The sequence below is a fragment of the Bombus affinis genome, chromosome 6 (genome assembly GCF_024516045.1).
Source record: "Bombus affinis isolate iyBomAffi1 chromosome 6, iyBomAffi1.2, whole genome shotgun sequence".
Taxonomy (NCBI): Eukaryota; Metazoa; Arthropoda; class Insecta; order Hymenoptera; family Apidae; genus Bombus; species Bombus affinis.
The window spans coordinates 10,628,417-10,650,245 of NC_066349.1; the positions used below are offsets into that span (position 1 = coordinate 10,628,417).

Genomic DNA, 21,829 nt, shown 5'->3' on the forward strand with positions numbered 1-21,829 from the left:
GAATGTTACACAAATTCTTTGCCAACTAAATATCCTATCCTGTTATTTATCCATTTGCATATTTTAAAGCAGTTATCGTATCATTAATCAAAATTCGGAATAACGTTTTATCATAAACTAAACGTTTTAGTAAAAATCAAGGAAAAAATTCAATGTAATATATTAAATATTTCAATTTCGTCCAAATTATTTTATTTTTTATTGTTTTTATATTCTATAATATAATACGATATTAGTATATGAGTTACAATTTTTTTCATGAAACATCAAATGATTTCATTATTCAAGTTACGCGCGTTTAAATGTCGTTGACATATAATACTCCGCCGGTAATCGCTACACATGAGATAGAACCTTTAATTCTGTAGTGAGAAGGAAATTGGAAAACAACGAGAAAATCAAATCTATGCTATTAACAAGTTTCACAGAATATACAAGTCGGTATTCAGAAGATGATTGAAAATAAACACGCTTTATAATTTATTAAATTCATCGAAAAATTGATAACTTGATCATTCAAGGAAATTTATCCGAATCATAAACTTTTGATGCTTATGACACATCTGTAAAATTTCTTAAGCAGTAAACGGCTACAAACATGTTGAACACAATAAAAACAAGTTTGAAAAAAAATGTACAACAACCGAGCAGAATTATAGAATTTAGTAAAACCAAGAATAAAATACCACTTTCAAAACCTTTGCCAGGTAAAGAAAATAACTGTAAGAAAAATTTAAATAAAATGTACAAAACATGGAGCACAAATTTCTAAACATAAATATTTATCAACGAGAAATCCTTTTCTTTTTTGTTAATAATTATTAATTTATGATATATAGTTTTTCAGTATCCAATAAGTAATGAAAGAGATCATAGAATATATGTTTGGGGTTTGGCAGAACATGGTGCTCTTGGTACATTAAAAACGACGATTTTCGAAAATGGTATTTCTTATATTCCGAGACCTAAAAGATTAGCTTTTGGAGAAAAGCATGATGTAACAGATATAACTTGTGGTTATGGGTTTACTGCTTTCGCAGTAAGATCCAAAGATAAAAATATTTTATATGGGAGTGGAATAAATACAGATTCCCAGCTTGGTAAGAAAATTATAATTTAAGCCATTTTTTATTTTTAGCAATAAATTCATCAAAAATATCTTTTTATATTAAAATATAATTTTTAATATGCTACTAGGTTTCAATGAAAAAGATAAAAAATTCCCAAATGGATTAATAACTGAACCAAGACCTATTAATTTACCAATTAAAGATTCTTCTACTAAAGTCCTAGATATGTCAGCTGGAAGAGCACATTTGTTGGTATTAACAAATGAAGGTTTATTCACATTAGGAAATAATGCATATGGACAGTGTGGTCGCCCTATAATATTAAATGAAAATTATGAAAAAAGTAGAGTTGTTCATCATATACCTAATATTAAGGAAAAAAAGATAAAAGCTGTAACAGCTGGTCAAGATCACAGGTATGGAAATTCTTAATACTTTACATATAGTTCATTACAATATTTGAGAATTCTTCCTTACTGCTATATGATAGCATACTCTTGACAGAATCCGGTGAAGTGTATACCTTTGGTTGGGGTGCAGATGGACAAACTGGATTGGCACATTATCGAAATGAGCATAGACCAAGTTTGGTGAAAGGAGATTTGGCTGGCCAACATATTATAAAAGTTGCATGCGTTGCAGATTGTGTATTAGCACTCAGCGGTATCTGCAATATTCATGTATTAATACAGTCTTATTTTGAGTAAAAATAGACAGTAACAAGATATTATACAATTATTTGAACACATGGTTACAGATAAAGGAAATGTATTTGGTTGGGGTAATTCTGAATATGCACAGTTACTTATGGAAGGTGAAAATCAACAGATAAACATAGCTACAGAGTTAAGTGCATTGAAAAAATTAGGTCATATTGTAGACATTGCCTGTGGTGGTTGCTTTTGTATGGTTTTAAATAGTAAGTATTTATCCAATTGTTTAATTATTTTTATAATCATACATCATACAATTTGTATATGTGAATTTATTAGATACAGGTGAAGTTTATGTATGGGGTTATGGTATTCTTGGTTTTGGTCCTGAAGTCAAAAAAAGTCAACAGCCAATTAAAATTCCATCTGTACTTTTTGGAAATAATGCATACCAAAAGAATACAAAAGTAAGTTCACTCTAAGATTATAGAAGGAAAAAGAGCGATGTAATAAAATTTTTTTTTCTAGGTGGTAAAGATATTTTGTGGCATGAGTCATCTTGCAGCTTTGACGAATACAGGTGATTTGTATATGTGGGGTTGTAACAAATTTGGGTCTTTAGGATTAGGAGATTTGAAAGACCAATATTTTCCACTGAAGGTAAAGAAATTATATTCGTCATCAAAAAATAGTATAGTAATAAAGAACGATAATTTGTATTATAGGTAACTGTAGGAGCACAAGTAAAAAAGGTAGCCTGCGGAATAGATCATACAGTTACTCTTTGTAAACCTTTTATTTGAAGCATAGTATATTTTCTGTTATAAGAGGTAATATACTATTTATAAAACTTATGTACAAATTGTTATTTTAATCTGTTGTGTAAAAACATTGTATATGTAGCTAATTGTTTTTTATATTATGATATATTGCAAAAATCTGATAAATAATGAACGCATATCTTTATGTAGAATGTCGTTATTTAAAAACGGACATATTCGATATAAAACCTTTCTTCGTCACTTAAAGCTTGTTTCAAAAACTTTCATATGATTAGTCATTTCATTAAATTTATATATAAAATTTGCCAATTGTTACATATTTAATACAACTAAAACTATCATTAAAATAGAAATATTAAATGTAAGTCTAATTGCTTCATTGGCACACACCATGTTTTCATAAGATATAGTGTATTTTATCATAGTAGGAATTCTGCAAACTCGTGGATCTAAAAACGAAATGTTATTTATCATCAACATCAATTAAATTATTTTTGTGTCATTTTAATTTAAAATGAGTCAATTTACTTACCAGTACATTTATAAGAACTACTTGTGGAGTTTGAAGCTACTGATATATATAGTGGTGGACAATCACGAATGAAAGTAGCGTCAGCACAAGAAACTGTAATACTATGCACATCATTGGATATTGATACACATGATTTTGATGATTCTGTTGCATTGGCATATAATGGTGCTCGTGATGAACACACAACTAAATTATCTGATCCGGAGCCCTGGATCTGAAAATAATTACTTATAATGATATAATATTAATAATATTACTATAGTATATACCGTGATCCTAAATTCCAAATAAAGTAAAGTCGAAAGAAATTTTATACCTCAAAATAAGACAAAATCAAGAATAACAGAACTCTATTTTTTGCAAAAGGAAACCTTAAACAACAAAATTTTATTGCGTTTTTTTTATTTATTTTTATATGTAGAATAACCTCTTGTCCGTTGTCTCTTGTCCAGCCAGAAATTATGCATATACATGATATATATATATTTATACCAAATGTACATATATATATATGTACACTTGGTATATATGGTATACTATACATACATGATATGCTATACATGGTATACTTGAAAAGTTTGTAAAGTTGATTTTCTTGAAAATAAGGTCTCCAATGCAATTTTGTTATTTTAGATTTTCGTCTTTAGATTTCGTGTGTATATATAATATAGAATAATTAATTATATTTAAAAAGAAAGAAACTTACTTTTACTATTGCTGTATTATGGTTAAAAAAGTAATTAGGATGTAATTTATAAAAACTAATACCGTTTGGTATAATATAATCATCATATGAATTCAAAGATCCAGATGAAACATAATCTGATCCACACTGGGAATTAAATAAACGCTTGGGAACTATAACAAATTTTACACCATGGTCATTCTTTTAATTTATATATGAAAAGTTTAATGTCGGTTTGATATTTTTTTGTTTTACCTTGCTTCATTCTTGAAACTACATTGGTTATTGGTTCTAAAGCTTCTTCAGTGTCTTTACCAATAGAAGTACTAATAGAGAATAAATCTGTCATACGATTTTGTACTAGATCGGACCATGGATCTTTGGATGAGGCCATAAAAAGTATGATTGTATCTGAAAGAATAATTAATAATAAACTATACAAATATTCATCTAATTCAAAAGTTTATTGTAGTGATATAAAATTTTACCTGGAATATATTCTCGTATTCGCAATATAGTTTGCAAGCAATATTGCTTGTCATTTTTAGATATATCAGAAATATATGGAACAATTAAAACAATATCAGAACGTGCTCCACCAACACCACGAGCACGTTCGGCATTCAGTTTATTTTTTAGATATGCTTCCAATTCTTTGAGCGACTTAGCTAAATCGAAACCACGAGTACCTGAAAAAGATCATTTCACAGCAAATTTTGTTGTAATTTATCACTTATTATTAATTTATGTTTAGTACATACTATTTCCATAGTAATGAGATGAATTATAGGCGTGGAAATCCAAAATGTTAGAAGTACTATTAATCATTGGTGTTCCATCTCGACCATTTATTAATGTGAAGTTGGAATTAAATTGATTTATGTTTATGTTTTCCAATAAATGTGCAAGAATAGGTTTTATTATGGAGAATTCCCAGTTTGTGTCCAAAATAATCGTTAAATCGACAGACATTTGATTGAAACTACATAATTTATCCGTGTCAGTACATGAAAGATCTTTATTCATGGATGAAGCTATAAAAATATTATATTAAATAAATCTTTTATGTTTAATCTAACAAATATATCTGAATCGTTTATATGAAATTTCATCTCTAATACTTACGCACATATTTCACTAATTCGTTTACTGCTTGTACTGACAATTTTTCAATTATTGGATATTCAAGCGTTGCGTGTGCTAGATCCTCTAACAATATAGAAGCACTATATGTCTGAAAAAATGAATATTAACAATAAGAAAAAATGTTTGTTTTATAAGCTAATTAAACATTTTAATATTGAGATATAAAACTAACTTACCTGTGCAACCAATGTTTCATTTGGTGCAACAGATGTAAACAGTGTTCTCCGATTGCATGCTCTAATAGATGAGTCAAAGAATCCTACTGGACTATAGTACATGTCAAAAATTTGTGAAAGCCTCAAATTAGGTATTCTAGAATACCATTTGCCAGTTTCATTGGCCAAAATTAAGCCATCTAAATCTCCTCTGATTTCTGCCGTTGTCATCTCATAATTACTGTTAGAATTCAAGAAATACCATCGTGGCAAAGCAGTGGAATTCCAATGGCCATTTAGTCCAACATTAAGTTTGATATCTTTATTTTTAGGGCCTTGCCTTAAAGCTACTTCTGCCAAATCTCCTACAATTTCAATAATGAATATCATCTATTTTATAGAGTAATTTATTAATGATTTATATTTCAAAAGATTAATATTACCAGCTAGAGTCGCAAGCCACTTGTTTTCTAAAGATCGATCTATTACATCTAAATTGTTTTTTTTTAAAACATCCGCTGATAGCAACTCAGGAAGTCTGGTCGTTTCTGGTTGTGTAGCTGCTGCTATTCCAGCTAGTACTAAGCCAAAAGAAGTTGTACCCCATCTAAAAACGTATATATTTTAATGAAATAATAAATTAAATTCATCTAATTGTTACAATAAATTATAAACTTACGGAGTTTTTACAACACCATTTTCTACAGGGCATTCACTACGAGGTAGTGGTTCTGTACCTCTATACCGTGCACTATCTGGATGATTAGGTGGTACTTCTGGGTATCGCGAGTTTGGATCAACCGTAACATTGTTACCTTCATTTCTCCCATTAGTCATACTTTTTCTGTATAAAAATTATATTTTATTTCTGATATCAATTACATTATGCGGACTTTTTCTACTTACATTTCATCAGGTGATAAAGTTTCTACATCATTAGCAGTATTTTTAATCATTGCCTTATCGTTATTTTTAATATCCCTCGGATATCTGTACGTATCAGCAAGTCTACAAACTTTTGTTTCATCCCCTCTTTGAAAAATTTCAATACTACTTGATAACATAAAGTGTAATGTACACTGCAATGTAATAGTTAACTATTAGGGAAATATATACAAAATAATATGACAGTCTAAATTACATACATACCCTTTCAACATCTGTGATACTATTATTAGGAAACGTGAGAGCATCTCCTGGTATAAGACGTAGAGTTTGAGCAAAACGATAAAATTGATGAGCAATTGGTGCAAAGGGTGATATTCCATCTTGATTAGGAATAGCAGGATTCGGAGCAATACCATCTTGTCGAAAACTGTAAATCAGAATCAATAAAATTATCTCTTTATTACTCAATATTACTATTTCTCTAAAGCATATATTGAACTTACCGATGCAGAAGTGCAACAGATAAACTTCTCAGATCCATATTAAGACCTTCTGTATTTTCAATTTTACGAAGTATCGCAATGAACGTATTTAAAGTGTGCGGCAGTCTATTATCTCTTTCCAAAAGATATTTGTTATCATAACATTCTCGAAGAGATGGTGAAAGATTTCGAGCTGCATTCTCTTGTGCACGTACAGCTAAAAGTAAACAATAATAAAATTTTGTAACAAGCTATATTGCTTTGGACTTTATAATTTATTGATAGAAAGTACTTACTTAAAGTGATAAAGATAAGAAAATACCAAAATTTTGCCATTTTACTGCAACTGGATTTGTATAAAATGTGAAATTAATATTAACTTCCTATAATTTAATAGTTCATAAATTAAGAAAAAAATATTATATTGATTACTACAAAGTAATATAGGATAACATAAAAATATATATAAATATATTGTATTTAGCTAAATATATTTTATACTTAAAGAAACAGCGATAAAACAATGAAATTACATTTAGGAAATTATAAAATACTTACCGCAAATGATTTTCAGTTACTTCCAATACAGAATGTATGATATCTTTCCAACTCTGTTCAGCAAAGCAATATACCACACCTATCCAAAGATATCATGATACCTATTAGATAAGATAATACATGAGTAACAACTCCAACTTTATTACAGGTATCTTTACTAAAACAGGTATTTTCAAAATTCCAAAACAAATAGAGTCAATCAATAATTAATTGAATAATTAAATTAATTAATTAAATAATTTTGTCTATTATTGTTTGTATATATTATATTCTTTAAAAATTAAATATTAGTATATTTTATTGCACAAATAAATAAATTTTTATTAAAGTAATATAATAATTCCTTCTTAATTTAAATTTAAATTAATATTTATAGTATAATAACCGACTAGAATTGTTAATAATTAAAAATCTCTTTGTAAACTTAAGAATTTCATTTAAAAAATCTAGGTGTTTCTACTTATTATTATCTTATCAAGTATCAAATAGACGATGAGTTTTTTTGATTTGTACATGTCAGTGAATCATTGTAAGATTCAAGTAGATATGAACAAAGTGTAAATGTTAGATTTTCAATAATATAGTATGGCTTTTTAATAATGTAATTATGGCATTCAATAAAATTGTATTATTGATGATATGGTGCGGTAAGTTGTCACAATATATATTAATATATATATTAGTTGTAAAATGAATTATAAATTACAATTTCATACTAAGCATTTTTTTGCATAATAGAATTACAATTAATATGGTCGCAAACAACTATACCAAAATCACTCAGAGAATGTTATAGAAATAATGCAATATTAAATCCCCGACTACCATTGAACTTGCGTATATTAGTAGACATCATACAGAAGATGGAAAAACAATCTTATTCAATAACAGATATGAGAATAATGTCTTCATCAATATTACACAGGTCAATCTAATTACTAGTAATTATTATCTAATTATTATAATCTAATTATTAATATCTGTTTGTTTTACTGCAAAATAGTAAATATATTTTATAAATTACAGATTTAAGTTCGATGGTGTTGAATATCAACAGAATATTCAAGTTACAGAAGATGTACTTCCATTCAGTGGGACTGGAACACAACATATTAAACATGAATTGATAGAAGAATTAATTCCAGGAAATACAAAAGCTTTGCCAGTTCATATACTTTCACAAGAAGAGCGATGTATGCTTCATGAAGCTATTTCAAATACAATTTTGGAACCTTACAATAAAAGCAAACATAAATCATGTAGTCATATCGTAGAAAAACTAACAGGTAATTATTAAAAAAGAAAGAAGATATTTAAAGTAATAAGAATAAAAAATTATTATTCAGGTAATACTATGTTTAATGATACATGGAATTGTCCAAGACAACAAGGGGTGGTTCTAACACAATATGGTACTATTACTCCTGGTGCAGTTATAGGAGCAATTGCTGCATCACTCCAACATCAAAATGTTGCTGTAAATCAATTAATCACAAGTTTGGATATACCTCCTTCAGGTATAACATCGTTATATTTATCATAAAGTTTCATTTGATAATGTTCCTTTTACATTAGAAATGAATTCTACAGATACATATAGTTTACAATTTAATGAAGAAGAGGTCGATTTTGTTCTTCCAAGAAGTCGAGCGATTCATAAACCATTTATGTGGTACAATACTTTAAATGTTTCATCTATGAAAATTGATAATATATGGTTGACAACAATTGCAGGTATAAAATATTGTTATGTTATACTTTACATTACATACCATATAATGATATACATGTGTTATGTGGTATTAATGTACCAAAGATCCCGTTTAATTAGGCGAATTAGCGGAAATGGTTGTGTACCAAGGACCTTTACTAGCAAATAATATGACTCTCGGTGCAACAGGATTCTGGCAAAGTATGATGCGTCCGACAATTTATTATCTCACAAGTTTACATAACAATTTTGATGCAACTCGAGCTGAATTAATAGGAGGCATTGATGGTAAATTAACGATATCTTCTGTATTTTTAAATATCTACCAAATATTTATTTGTAAAATTTTTCAGGGATGATTATCGCAACTTATTTACCAACTTGGATTCAGGACTTTTACAGTCTTCGTCTTAGTCAAATTTTGGAAATGTATTACTCATATGAAGGTGTCACGTTTAATGCAAACGTGAAAGCTTGTGATCGAGCACAAGCCTTTTTATATGCAGTGCCAAAGACTATTTTAAATGAACAGGTTACTTATAATTATCAATGAAATTATAGTATATTTATATCTATATTATCCTATATTTTAATTTGCAAATATCGTTTGTAAGACTTATGCCATAGCTCAGATGTTAGCTTATCGTAAAAGCATTGCGTATATTTCTCCTGAAGCATTACAACAACTGGTTGATATTGCAGTTGAAAAGTTTTATACTTATGCAAGGAATCATTTGTTCCCTAAGTTACCTTGTCATCAAATAAATCAACCCCAAGTAGAAGCACTGATTGTATTTGATGGTGCATGGACAATAGAATATACAGTAGACTTTCTTTCGTAAGCTACAGTGTATATAATATTTCATATTGTATTTCATATTTTTATTTCTACAACTCTGTATGTTTTAGAACTCTTATACAAGATTTGGATGTATCAATGTATGGATCAAAAATGGGAATAATACATGGTACTTCAGGAGAATGGTTGTTAAATGTTACAAACAGTCCATCAATCGCGTTTCAAGCATTAAACAATTTTACTAATATAACGTGTAAGATTGATTGTTTCATAAAAATATTTATTACTTTCTTTCATGTGATTGTGAATAATACATTTATAGGGCCTATGAAATTTAATTATACTCGAGTTTTAGAAACGGTATCTATTTACTTGAAAAGAACTTGGGAATACAATTACAAAAATCAAATAATTGGAAATTTTGGTCAGGTAGTTATACTCTTAATTCCATTAGCTCACATGTCCAATAATGAGAAAGAATCAGTAATAATATTATTACGTCAACTAAAACACGCTCATCCAGGTAAATATATAAATTTAAAATATGAATTACAAAAGGTTAATTTCAATAATCTCTTTTTCCATTAACTTTTCAGAAGTTCATTTTGTATATTATGTATCCCCATATAACGAAAATTTATTTGAATCATTTACTTTATGGGAGGAAGATTATATAATAAAAAATTCCAATATTGACACTATTACTCAATACGTATCGAGAAGTATGTTTTACTACTTAAGTAATCAATATGATATATATCATAAAATTTTAAATGTAAAATATTTATTTTCTTCTCTTTCTCTCTGTACATTTTTAGTTCCACGAACATTACGACCTGCGACAGTTGCAGATGTAAATATGAATAAAAGTGTCACTCCCCAATGGGAAGATTATATTAGTCCTTCAAAATCTATTACTTACAGAATACATTCACACTGGAAACGAAATATGAAAAAGATAGTAGTTACGGTTTGTATTTAAAAAAAACAGACTATTTTACAACTACTGTTACTTAGCTTTTCATTCTTATTATAATATTAATTTTTCAGATTCATACTTTTGGCTATGGTACAATGAAAGCCTGTGTATGGGTAGGATTTGAACCTAATGATAAACAAAATTTACAATGTACAGAATTATCTGGTTACAAAGAAGTTACATTAACTGATCACTTTAAATGTACTAGTACTTCGTCTTGTCCTAATTTCTATCTTCGTACGCAAAACGTAACTTCTTTATATAAATGTGCAGGTAACTATTAGCTATTACGAATAATACATCTAGCAAAGTCTTTTAATATAATAAAAATTTCAGAAATAGACTGTAAAACACCGGATCAAGTAAGATATATCATAAGAATGAATCAGCAAAATGTTCATTATGATAATTCTGCGGATAAAAATGCAGTATTGATCTCATTAAATATTTTAGCCTTATTTGTATTTGGAGTATTTATGTGAAATTTATTATATTTCAAGTTTTTCTGTGGATACATACCAAATTTTTTACTATAAAATTTATACTATTATATTGCGTAGAAATTTATTTATTACTTAGAAAAATACAAATTTTGTTTTTACTTACAATTGTTCAGGTAGATTAATAATTGCTATATGCATACTCATACACAAATTTGATGAGGAATTGAAAGTTGCTTGATGCAGCAAGATCTCCCAATTCAGGTTCTACCAAAAGCATATCAACTGGCGGAAGAAATTCGTTTACTTGATCACCTTGTTATAAATAAAATAGAATATATTTTATTGGTATATATTACTTAACTTAAATAATTAAATTATTTTTTCAAATCAAAAATTAATAAGGTACCAGTAAAATGTGCAAGGTCCATTAATTTGAAAAATATTGTTTCTTGTACTTGTTGTTCAGGATTCTTTCCTAGGGTATCCCACTGATCCCGTTTAGCAGCTCGTGCCCAAATTTGCAATTTCAATGACACTTTTTCATCTTCTTGCTCCACATACTCAAGCAAATCAAGAGCTTTCTTGAAGTCATACTCATTTGCATCAATATTATCCTCAGATGTGTACAACTACATTAATTATATATGTGATATTTATATCAAGTGTTTTATAAAATAAATGTATTTTATAGTCGAATGAAATACCGTAATTAATTCAGTTGGTGTAAATACTTGTAATTTTTCTACATCATAACCATATGTAGTAAGTACTTGAGTTGGTAATTCTTCTTGATAAGCTACTAGCGCCAATTCATTATTGATTCTTTTTACACAATCTTTCACTTCTTCTTCTAAATCATCCGAAGCAAGAAGGGCCAATTTTGCTAAAGAAAGTATGGACTGTGAAAAAGATGAGTAGTTTATAAATAAAAATATTTAAACAGCTTAAAAGATAGAATATAGCGAATGTGTACCTTCTTACGTGTCACTAATTCACTTTCTTGAATTGCTAAAGAATAAAGCGTATTAGCAGCAAAGCGTAACTCGTCCGTGAGAGCAGATTGTACCCATGATAGAGTTGGATGTTTTGCCAACTTTTCTGACAATTCAATGGTACCTCCGCGTCTACATTTCTCTACTAACTGACCCTGGCGACCATCTTTCACGTACCTATGATAAAAAAATATAATACAAATAAAGATATTTGTTTCTATATCATTGTCTATAAAAGAAGCTTACCATGAGAATAAAAATCCTACGAAATCTTGAGCTGCAAATTTTTTCATATATCCATCCAGTTGGCTTTTATTGTTAGTTAATTCGCATATCTGTATCAGGGACGCAAAATCGCAATACTTTTCAGCTAACATTGCAGCACTATCGTATTGTTCTTCCTTTACTGCAAATTATTTAGTATGAATATCTAGTCCTATCTACATAAATTATAATTAACAAAGAATACATACTTAGAGGTTGAATTAGATTCATTCGATCTGTTTCGTATTGCTTCAAAAGTATTTCAAACTTTTCTGTACCCTTAACACTTTCTAAATGACATTTTCGGCCATCTAATATTAAGTCTATATAACTTACTAATTGTTCATATAATTCATTTCTCACTGTTGAATCGTTGCTTCCAGTTATGCCATGCTTGAGAGTTACATTATACTGAAATAAAAAATTAAATAGTGAAGAAATCTTTCTCTAACAATGATTTTCTTATTTTTGCTATGAAAAGTTATAATATATAAATATTAACCATTGTGTTGAGACAATTTCTTAATCCATGTTTTCCAACTGCAGCTGTCCACGGAAGATACTCGGTTATTCCGTTCGAACATCTCGTAGGAATAAATCGTTCAGCATTATGTTGCCGGTATTTCACCACTTCATGTAGGATACCCTATTAGCAGCATGTATTTAACAATTGTACTTTAACATTATTTTTTCTGTTTTATTACTAAAGTCGTATTGGATATATACTTACTAATAATATAGCGTTTACTTGCATAATATAATGTGCTACTTGTTGGATGGGTCTTTCGGATTGAGTTATTTCTGATGCATTGTTTACTAAAGTAGGGAGAAAACGATGTACAGTACTGACTTGACGATAAAATATGTCACGCGCTGTTAATTCGTCAGATATGTAAGCTTCAGGGCTTAAAGTTTGTTCTATTATAGTATCTATAATATCAGTATACCTTGAAATAAACAAAAATGACAATTTATTCATAGAAAGAAAGCTCATATACAAAAATACATATTGAAAAAATTTACTTGTTCTGGAGATTATATATAGTTAGTGCTGCAACTATCTTTTCTGCATATTCTGCAAGAACGTGTGGTGTAGACATAATTAGTCCTCTATATGTAACAGCACAGAACTAAAACAAACAATATTATGTTCATATTTATTATACATTTAATTATAATATTATGACGAACAAACTTACTCTGTTCCATAGATCATGTTCTTTTAGAAATGTTGTAAATAAATCTATGGCTTTCTGTTTCCCTTCTAGTTGATTAGGTATTTGCATAGAGGTGACTGCATTTATCGTCATAGCTATAACAATATATGATTATTGAAATTTGCGCAAACATGCCTTGTATTTAAATACGAAATGTATAAAATTTAATTACATAAATCTCTGTGATTTGACCAACGTGGATCATTTGCTGGATAATCGTCTATCAGGTCTCTAGCAACTTTTAAAATCAGTGTGTCGAGATTAGCATCTATATCCATTACTGGTTCTTCTTGCAAAGGAAAGAGTTGTAATAAAATATCTTCACACTGAGCCTGCAACAGAATGATTATGTTAACGACTATTGACCTTAAAACGATGTAAAACAAATTTACCTCACTTTGCCGTAAACTAAGGAGAAAGGCAGCACGCAATTGTGTAGCACAATCAGAACTGTAATACATATCTTGAACTTCTTCATTACTGATAAGACTGTTAAAATTTTGTGCAGCTGAACTAGGTCGATAATTATAATCCACACTTGTATTAACATTGTCTGTATAACTCCTAAAAAATTTATTGACTTTATTCTTAATAAAATTATTTGCTTTTAAGGTATATGTAAAACAAAAACGAACATATTAAAATCTTGCGATATAAAATCCGACGGTATGACGGAAACTAATCCGAAATTCTTAGTAAATAAAACTGGAGTTCCTGAACATAGTGCACCACCAAGAATACTATCTTCTCCGCCTCGCACTAAATCTATTTTATCTTGCTCGTGCTCGGATATACCTAAAATGTTTTTATTTAACACTATAAAAGAATTCTACATAAAATCCTACAATAAATTTTAACTTACAGTTCACAACAAGCACTTCATACTGATTGTATATAATGGCTTCCCAACCATGTAGTATAAAATGGTAAGATACTAAAGTTGATTCAACATCATTATGATACGAAATGGAATCAATTTTAACTGGTATAAACCATTTAAATGTATTTGCTAACGTTATACCAGATAGCTGTATCAAACCTACAACATATTTGATTATTTTATGTAATAAAAACTATAATAAAGTGAATTTAAATTTTTTCAATTATTACCAAGTGCAAATTCAATAAGAGGTGATGCATCGGCACAATGGGCTGCCATTAAAAAAACTATTCCTTCATTACATGGTTGCATATCAATCAACCAGGTTTCCATATTTTGTGGGTTGCATGCACTTGATTTCTAAGATAAAATAAATGAATAAATATAATATTCTTTATATGTACAACATTCTACATACCCAAATTTCTCGTTGGAAAGTTTGTGAAATAATGTACCCAATATCTTCATCAAACTCCATCTTCTCTTGCTCATTATGTGGGAAAGACCAATATTGCAAAGATGAGCCAGCTAAAATAAGAACCCTTGATCCTCTATCTCCTAAGGTTGTGCAAGTAACTTTTACTAATTTCTATGAAACAAAAACACATTTGCTGTATTTTATATTTTTTGTATTATATCTGTTATTTAAAATGTAGTTATATATATATATATAATTATGTGAAATTTACAGTTTCTGTGACTGGAGATTGAGGTATAGCTCCAAATATAAGAGAAGTCATTCTTCTTCCTATACCACCTAGCCATCCTTGACTTGTTCTAAGAACTTGACAGTTGATACTATTCTTACCACCTACAAACTGTGGTTGTAACAATGCTACTGTACATGTGGTTGTAGCTAAAATACAACCATGACCAGGAATATAAGTAAGACAATCGACTTCTTGCCCAGCAAGTTCTGCACTTGTTTCTACAGAAGATCCTTCATGGGCAACGCTAACCCAGAACCGTACAATACCTTCAGGAGAAACAGCCATGCAACTAGGCACCTAATGATTTAAAAAATTAGATGTTAATAATAATAATTTTTTGTTAATGCTTAATTTAAATACCTGATGGCCTGGAGGCAACCACACAGCTATGCATTCTGCTTTGTGAGCTAAATCACTTTGAGGTAACAATAACTCTCTGCATTGGCTCTTAAAAGTTCTCCTTTGTTTTGAATCATGGATAGTGGCCTTACATTGCCACACAAGCAGTCTACGACCACATACAAGCCAAGCCCAACCATCTATTGAGATATTAACGCTAACAGCTGTGTTTCTATCTACAAATGTTAAAGCTTCCGTAATAAGTACAGGCAAGGAGGATCCGAAACTTTCTACAACATGGTTCGGCGTTTTACATATTATCTGTACTGACTGATTCGATCGTCCGGATACACTTATCGCTCTACAAAAAAAGATAAGACAGATCCATAGAAATATTAATTTATAATCAAAGTTCCATTAATCTGAATTTATAATATTTATAAAAAACTAACGAATTATTTTTTCTTAAGGATTGAACGATTGACATGCGTTTTCGCGGAGACGTCAAATTTCTTCCTAGTGAATTTCCTATACTCGTACGATCCATTATAGTTTGTTCTTTGTTTAAAAACTTGACATCAAAGAAATCGGTTTATCAATTAATATTCTAAATTGCATAACAATTTTTCACTAATTTCTCTATGTATACAATATTATATAGGTTATTTTTTCATATGCATGAACCGGTAAAACGATTACATGTGCTTGGCACGAACAATAAATAATGGAGTTAAATAAACGCAGCACTAACAGTGTTTAACGAAAATTTTCAATATAAAATAAAATTTACAATAAATATACACAACTGATAATTCACTAAATGAAATAAATGGTTTACTCGCTTCTCTATTTCTCATTGAACATTCTAAATTTTATGTATAATTTCATATATTGTCGAATAAGTTGAGTTAGGAGAAATAAATAAAACCATGTGATCGAAATCTAGGGAGAAATAAGGTTGATTAGAAATTTTACCAGATATAAGTATTTGGCGTACCGTGAACATAATAATATGTCCACGTTATTTGTAGCATTTCATTTTATTTATTTTAAGTACACCTACACGTAACGGTTTGCTATATTACTTGAGTTTCAATTAACATTTTTTGTTAGAAAGTGCCATGACCTTACATAGCTATAAATGTTTCGAATAATCTCCATACGATTGATCCATACGTCTAGGGATTTTATTTCTATTCCTTGGAATAAAAATATAATCTAGAACTGCAACTTAATTTTTATCTCCGTGTCACCTTGTGTCCAACAGATTAAGTATGTATAAATACACGTTCTTTGTTGGGTACGTACGTGCGGTATGTGGTTACAACAATGAATTGGCTGCAGTCTCCTGTTAATAGGTAGTGTGGAGAAAGTACGTGGTTGATGTTATAACTTTTGAAAGTGTGTCGTCAGTCGATTCATGTTACAGTAATTGAATATTCAGAAAAAACGTAAATTAAAATTGGCAGGATGGTTGATATGAAAACTGAGGAAATAAACGGGGAAACTGAAACCCCGCAGAAGAGCGCAAAACAATTACAGAAGGAGGCGAAAAAACAGGCAAAATTGGACAAGTTCAAACAGAAACAGGAAAAGAAAGAAAGTGACAAAGCTCCGAAAGTAAAAGAAAAGAACGAAGTAAAATTATTAAAATCTTTCACTTTCACCTATTTTCAATTATTAAATTTCATATTATCCATATGGCCTTCTTTTTTCTATTACGCAATTCGTAACCTTTTCGTTAACAAAAAAGTTTCTTTCTGTTTTTAATTTTTAAAATGTTTTTACTTTTCAGAAAATTGAAAAGAAAAAGGAATGCAAAGAATCAGCTATATACATGGTAAATACACCTTTGGGAGATAAGAAAGATACTACATGTGCGATGCCTGATGCATACAGTCCAAAATATGTTGAAGCTGCATGGTATGCATGGTGGGAAAAGGAAGGTTTCTTTAAGCCAGAATATGGTGTATGTAACAGAAACATATTTTAATAAAGAGTTAGTCCGGAGCTTACTTTCTTTGTATCATTTTATAATTTTTATATACAGAGAAAGAATATATTGCAATTAAATCCTAAAGGAAAGTTTGTCATGGTGATACCTCCTCCTAATGTAACTGGATTTCTTCACCTTGGACATGCTTTGACTAATGCTGTAGAAGATGCTATTACAAGATGGTAAAATAATGCCTGAACTATAGTATACATTATATAGAAATATGTAGTTGATTACGTAGAAATGTAAAATAATATAACTTGTTTTGCTCAAGTATTGTAATTTAATCATTTGTAGATAATAATCTTGTGCAAAAAATTTTTCTAATTTACAAGGAATCGTATGAAAGGACGTACAACACTGTGGAATCCAGGTTGTGATCATGCAGGTATTGCTACTCAAGTGGTGGTTGAAAAGAAACTTTGGAGAGAGGAAAAGAAGACACGTCATGATATAGGAAGAGAAAATTTCATAGAAAAAGTTTGGAAATGGAAAGAAGAGTATGTTTAAATAGATTGTGTATAATATAAATATATGGCACATTTATATATATTATACATTTTAGAAAAGGAAACAGAATTTACTTGCAGTTGAAGAAATTGGGAGGATCATTTGATTGGGACAGGGTTTGTTTTACTATGGATCCAAAATTATGTTATGCTGTTACAGAAGCATTTATAAGGTTGCACGATGAAGGTGTAATTTATAGAAGCAATAGATTAGTCAATTGGTCATGCACATTAAAAAGCGCTATATCCGATATAGAAGTAAATATCTTTGACCAAATACCAAATGACTATTAACTTTATGACTGTTTCTTTCTGAATTTAACATTTACTTTATGTAGGTTGATAAACTTGAATTAACTGGTCGGACATTGCTTTCAATTCCTGGATATCAAGAAAAAATAGAATTTGGAGTTTTAGTATTATTCGCCTATAAAGTGATAGGTTCTGAAGAGAAAATAATAGTAGCTACCACCCGTATTGAAACAATGCTTGGGGATACAGCTGTTGCTGTTCATCCAAAAGATACTAGATATGCTCATTTAATTGGAAAATATGTACAACATCCATTTTGTGACAGAAAGTTACCAATTATACCCGATGAATTTGTTGAAATGGAATTTGGAACAGGTCAGTACTACTGATCTAATAAGAAATCTTATTAAAGCAATGTTAATTTAAAATTTTTTTTTACAGGTGCTGTAAAGATTACACCAGCTCATGATCCTAATGATTATGAAGTGGGGAAGAGATATAATTTACCATTTATTACTATCTTCGACGATAATGGAAATATTATTGGAGATTATGGACAATTTACAGTATAAAATTATACATCATGTTTTATTTTTTGATTTAAAAATCAATTGGCATCTTTAACATGTTTTCTTTGTTCAGGGAATGAAACGATTCCATGCCAGGACAGCTATAATAAAGGAATTAACTGCAAGAAATTTGTTCATTGAAATCAAGGACAATCCTATGGTAGTGCCAATATGTAGTAGATCTAAAGACGTTGTTGAACCTTTGATGAAGCCTCAATGGTAGTTTAATAGTTACACATTTATAATCATTAAAACACATAATAGAATAAATTACATTTATCGTTTTTATTATTAGGTACGTAAAATGTAGTGAAATGGCCACAAAAGCAATGGACGCAGTGAAATCCGGTGAACTAAAAATTATTCCTGATCAGTACAAGAAAATTTGGTATCATTGGATGGAAAATATAAGAGATTGGTGTATATCTCGTCAATTATGGTGGGGTCATCGTATTCCTGCTTATTGTGTCAAAATAATTAATATACCCGAAAACATAAAGGTAATTAAAATATCAAATTAAGTTTCTTTACACTTATCATACAAATTTATATTCCTTAGTTAGATGATTATTGGGTGAGTGCACATTCGGAAAATGAAGCTAAGGAAAAAGCTGCAAAGCAATTAGGTACAAATGTAGATAATATTATTATTGAGCAAGATCCTGATGTGTTGGATACATGGTTCTCTTCAGGTCTCTTTCCATTTTCGATATTTGGATGGCCAGATGAGGTATACATACAAATTATTTCTTTCATTAACTTATTTATGTACTAGTTAGTTTCATTGTTTAATATTAAAATAAAATAATTATACTTTAGACAGAAGAACTTAAAGCATTTTATCCTGGTACATTACTAGAAACTGGACATGATATATTATTTTTCTGGGTAGCAAGGATGGTCTTTCTTGGTCAGAAGTTATTAGGGAAATTACCGTTTAGGTACATATTTTTATTCTTATATTTAATATTTCATAATTATACATCTAAAAGAATGCTTTTACAGAGAAGTATATTTGCATGCTATGGTACGAGATGCTCATGGAAGGAAAATGAGTAAATCGTTGGGAAATGTTATAGATCCTATGGATGTAATTAATGGGATATCATTGGAGGTATACATTTTATCTGCCATTTCTTTTTTCACTTTGGCGAGATTATTTGTTAGCTAAATATTTCTTTCATTTAGAATCTTCATAAACAACTGATGGATTCAAATTTGGATCCAAAAGAACTTAAATATGCTATAGAGGGACAAAAACGTGACTATCCACAAGGAATTCCTGAGTGTGGAACCGATGCTTTAAGGTTTGCACTTTGCGCTTACACCATGCAAGGTCGCGATATTAATCTTGATATTCTTCGCGTACAAGGATATCGATTTTTCTGTAATAAAATATGGAATGCGACGAAATTCTCTCTCATGTACCTCTCTAATTTCGATTATGATGAAGACGTTCAATCGGTAAAACTTAATTTTAACACTCTTAATCATAGAAGGTTTTCAAAATTGTTACCATTTTCTTTATTGTAGACAATTAATGATGTCCGCAATGATGATATGATAGGTGATAATGATTGGTATCAAAACACTTTAAAAGAAAACTGCGTGCAAGATGCGTTAAATAATTATTTGGCAGACTATCCTTATTTAGATGGATATAACCCTTCACAAATTGACACAAAAGTTCACCAATATTTTATCAGATTGGGTACTGATTTAAGAAACTATCCCCATTTACATCGTTGGTATAAACATGTGGCATCTTACAGTGAACAAGAACGATCTATGTTTCGTGTAGAAGAAGGTAAAATATTACCTCAGTGTGGTTGTAAAATACACGATCACAATAACAGTAGGAAACAGGTAAATAATATTCCAATAAATCAGTATAAAAAATCAATACACTTAGATAAAAATATCGATTTTTGTATCATTAGCTACATTGTGAAACGAATATAGACTCTTGGATGCTCTCTCGTGTAAGTTGTGCAGTAAAAATCTGTGACGAAGCAATGGCACAATATGATTTTCCAACTGCCACTACTGCCTGCTATAATCTTTGGTTGTATGATTTATGTGATGTTTACTTGGTTTGTATATAATTATATATTTAAGTTTCTTAATTCGTAATTTTCTTATACAGTAAATTATTATATTATTAGTATGTATTACTATTTAGGAGTATTTGAAACCAGTCTTTCAAGGTAATAATAACAAGAGACAGTATGCAGCAAGAAGAGTCTTATTTAAGACACTAGATATAGGATTGAGGTTGTTAAGTCCCTTCATGCCATTTATAACGGAAGAACTTTATCAACGTTTACCTCGCAAGAAGCAGCTTTATCCCAGTGTTTGCGTTAGTCCATATCCAGAAGTATCAGAGGTATTAGCATATTTTTTGTTTCATTTGTCATAATTTTTTGTATACATAAAAGTGTATGATTGTATGATCGATTTATAGTGTGATTGGAGAAACGAAGAAATAGAGAAAGACGTTGATTTTGCCAACAAAGTAATAAAGAATATTCGATCAGCGCGTGCAACATATAACTTACCGAACAAAATAAAGACTGAAGCATTTCTTGTATGTAGTAATAATAACTTGAAAGAAAAGCTTCTGGAATATAGATTATTGATAGAAACCCTTGCTTATTCTAAACTCAATATGGAGGAACCACCAACAGGATGTGCTATCATTACTGTCACAGATAAAGTTCAAGTACATCTACTATTGAAGGTAAAAATAATTATTATTACTAAGATAAATTAAAAAGCTAATGTTAATATATTACAATTGGGTTTAATTATAAAATTTATACATGTTCAAGGGTTTAATTGATCCAAAGAAAGAACTAGAGAAACTTAGCAAGAAGGAGGAGCAATTAATAGATACTATTCGTAAAATCAAACAAGCTATGGAAGTTCCTGATTATAACGTTAAAGTACCATTCAATGTACAAAATAATAACAAAGAAAAGCTGAAAAATAATGAAGGAGAATTGCGACAAATCACTGATGCGTTATCAGCGCTACGTGCAATGTAACACTTAAATTATTTAGGTGTCATAATTTCACTATCACATTACTTTCTTATTTATTAAATTATATTTTATCAAATGTCTGTTATTTTTATTTATCGATGAATATTTTTATAAATTAAAGTAGCATCTAAAGAGACTTATTTAGAAGATCAATTAGCAATTTTTTAAATTAGT

The 21,829-nt window shown here is 29.4% G+C and overlaps 5 protein-coding genes across 9 annotated transcripts; 3 read left to right on the forward strand and 2 right to left on the reverse strand.

Annotated features, from left to right (window-relative positions):
* The first annotated feature begins 327 nt into the window (after positions 1–327).
* LOC126918105 (RCC1-like G exchanging factor-like protein) lies at positions 328–2,696 on the forward strand. Its single transcript, XM_050725741.1, has 8 exons — positions 328–707; positions 840–1,100; positions 1,198–1,486; positions 1,561–1,733; positions 1,828–1,989; positions 2,063–2,190; positions 2,252–2,383; positions 2,449–2,696. The coding sequence occupies exons 1-8, from the start codon at positions 599–601 to the stop codon at positions 2,524–2,526; spliced, it is 1,332 nt and encodes a 443-aa protein (XP_050581698.1). The 5' UTR covers positions 328–598; the 3' UTR covers positions 2,527–2,696.
* On the reverse strand, positions 2,501–7,076 carry LOC126918093 (uncharacterized). 2 transcript variants are annotated; one of them, XM_050725720.1, is made up of 15 exons: positions 6,952–7,076; positions 6,690–6,739; positions 6,415–6,610; positions 6,173–6,338; positions 5,930–6,102; positions 5,703–5,867; positions 5,467–5,630; positions 5,045–5,388; positions 4,848–4,956; positions 4,484–4,756; positions 4,211–4,411; positions 3,978–4,133; positions 3,744–3,895; positions 3,038–3,251; positions 2,501–2,954 (listed from the first exon to the last, which is right to left on the reverse strand). In XM_050725720.1, exons 2-15 carry the CDS (start codon positions 6,727–6,729, stop codon positions 2,818–2,820), a joined length of 2,490 nt encoding a protein of 829 aa, XP_050581677.1. In that variant the 5' UTR covers positions 6,730–6,739; positions 6,952–7,076; the 3' UTR covers positions 2,501–2,817. The 2 variants fall into 2 exon arrangements, with proteins under 2 accessions (XP_050581677.1, XP_050581678.1); XM_050725721.1 differs by having other exon boundaries at positions 6,690–6,776; positions 6,952–7,020.
* Positions 7,077–7,295: 219 nt separating this feature from the next.
* Positions 7,296–10,925, forward strand: LOC126918094 (uncharacterized). Its single transcript, XM_050725722.1, has 14 exons — positions 7,296–7,598; positions 7,690–7,876; positions 7,978–8,237; positions 8,298–8,468; positions 8,542–8,685; positions 8,783–8,950; positions 9,016–9,194; positions 9,277–9,500; positions 9,572–9,714; positions 9,784–9,984; positions 10,058–10,183; positions 10,280–10,431; positions 10,512–10,713; positions 10,777–10,925. Exons 1-14 carry the CDS (start codon positions 7,559–7,561, stop codon positions 10,920–10,922), a joined length of 2,343 nt encoding a protein of 780 aa, XP_050581679.1. The 5' UTR covers positions 7,296–7,558; the 3' UTR covers positions 10,923–10,925.
* A 53-nt stretch (positions 10,926–10,978) lies between these two features.
* Positions 10,979–16,205, reverse strand: LOC126918085 (nuclear pore complex protein Nup133). 2 transcript variants are annotated; one of them, XM_050725703.1, is made up of 19 exons: positions 15,738–16,205; positions 15,307–15,646; positions 14,926–15,243; positions 14,655–14,825; positions 14,467–14,596; positions 14,219–14,395; positions 13,992–14,172; positions 13,749–13,920; positions 13,529–13,688; positions 13,339–13,451; positions 13,163–13,269; positions 12,870–13,086; positions 12,642–12,785; positions 12,349–12,550; positions 12,122–12,281; positions 11,857–12,052; positions 11,588–11,782; positions 11,290–11,512; positions 10,979–11,195 (listed from the first exon to the last, which is right to left on the reverse strand). In XM_050725703.1, the coding sequence occupies exons 1-19, from the start codon at positions 15,830–15,832 to the stop codon at positions 11,062–11,064; spliced, it is 3,435 nt and encodes a 1,144-aa protein (XP_050581660.1). In that variant the 5' UTR covers positions 15,833–16,205; the 3' UTR covers positions 10,979–11,061. The 2 variants fall into 2 exon arrangements, with proteins under 2 accessions (XP_050581660.1, XP_050581661.1); XM_050725704.1 differs by having other exon boundaries at positions 13,992–14,151; positions 15,738–16,204.
* Positions 16,206–16,531: 326 nt separating this feature from the next.
* On the forward strand, positions 16,532–21,731 carry LOC126918084 (valine--tRNA ligase). 3 transcript variants are annotated; one of them, XM_050725701.1, is made up of 19 exons: positions 16,532–16,657; positions 16,755–16,923; positions 17,081–17,254; positions 17,336–17,463; positions 17,617–17,781; positions 17,847–18,048; positions 18,129–18,417; positions 18,484–18,608; positions 18,685–18,830; positions 18,907–19,111; positions 19,171–19,341; positions 19,431–19,552; positions 19,617–19,725; positions 19,800–20,075; positions 20,145–20,477; positions 20,552–20,704; positions 20,794–20,997; positions 21,076–21,351; positions 21,443–21,731. In XM_050725701.1, exons 2-19 carry the CDS (start codon positions 16,756–16,758, stop codon positions 21,656–21,658), a joined length of 3,462 nt encoding a protein of 1,153 aa, XP_050581658.1. In that variant the 5' UTR covers positions 16,532–16,657; position 16,755; the 3' UTR covers positions 21,659–21,731. The 3 variants fall into 3 exon arrangements, with proteins under 3 accessions (XP_050581658.1, XP_050581659.1, XP_050581657.1); XM_050725702.1 differs by having other exon boundaries at positions 16,565–16,905; XM_050725700.1 differs by having other exon boundaries at positions 16,566–16,923.
* The last annotated feature ends 98 nt before the right edge of the window (positions 21,732–21,829 follow it).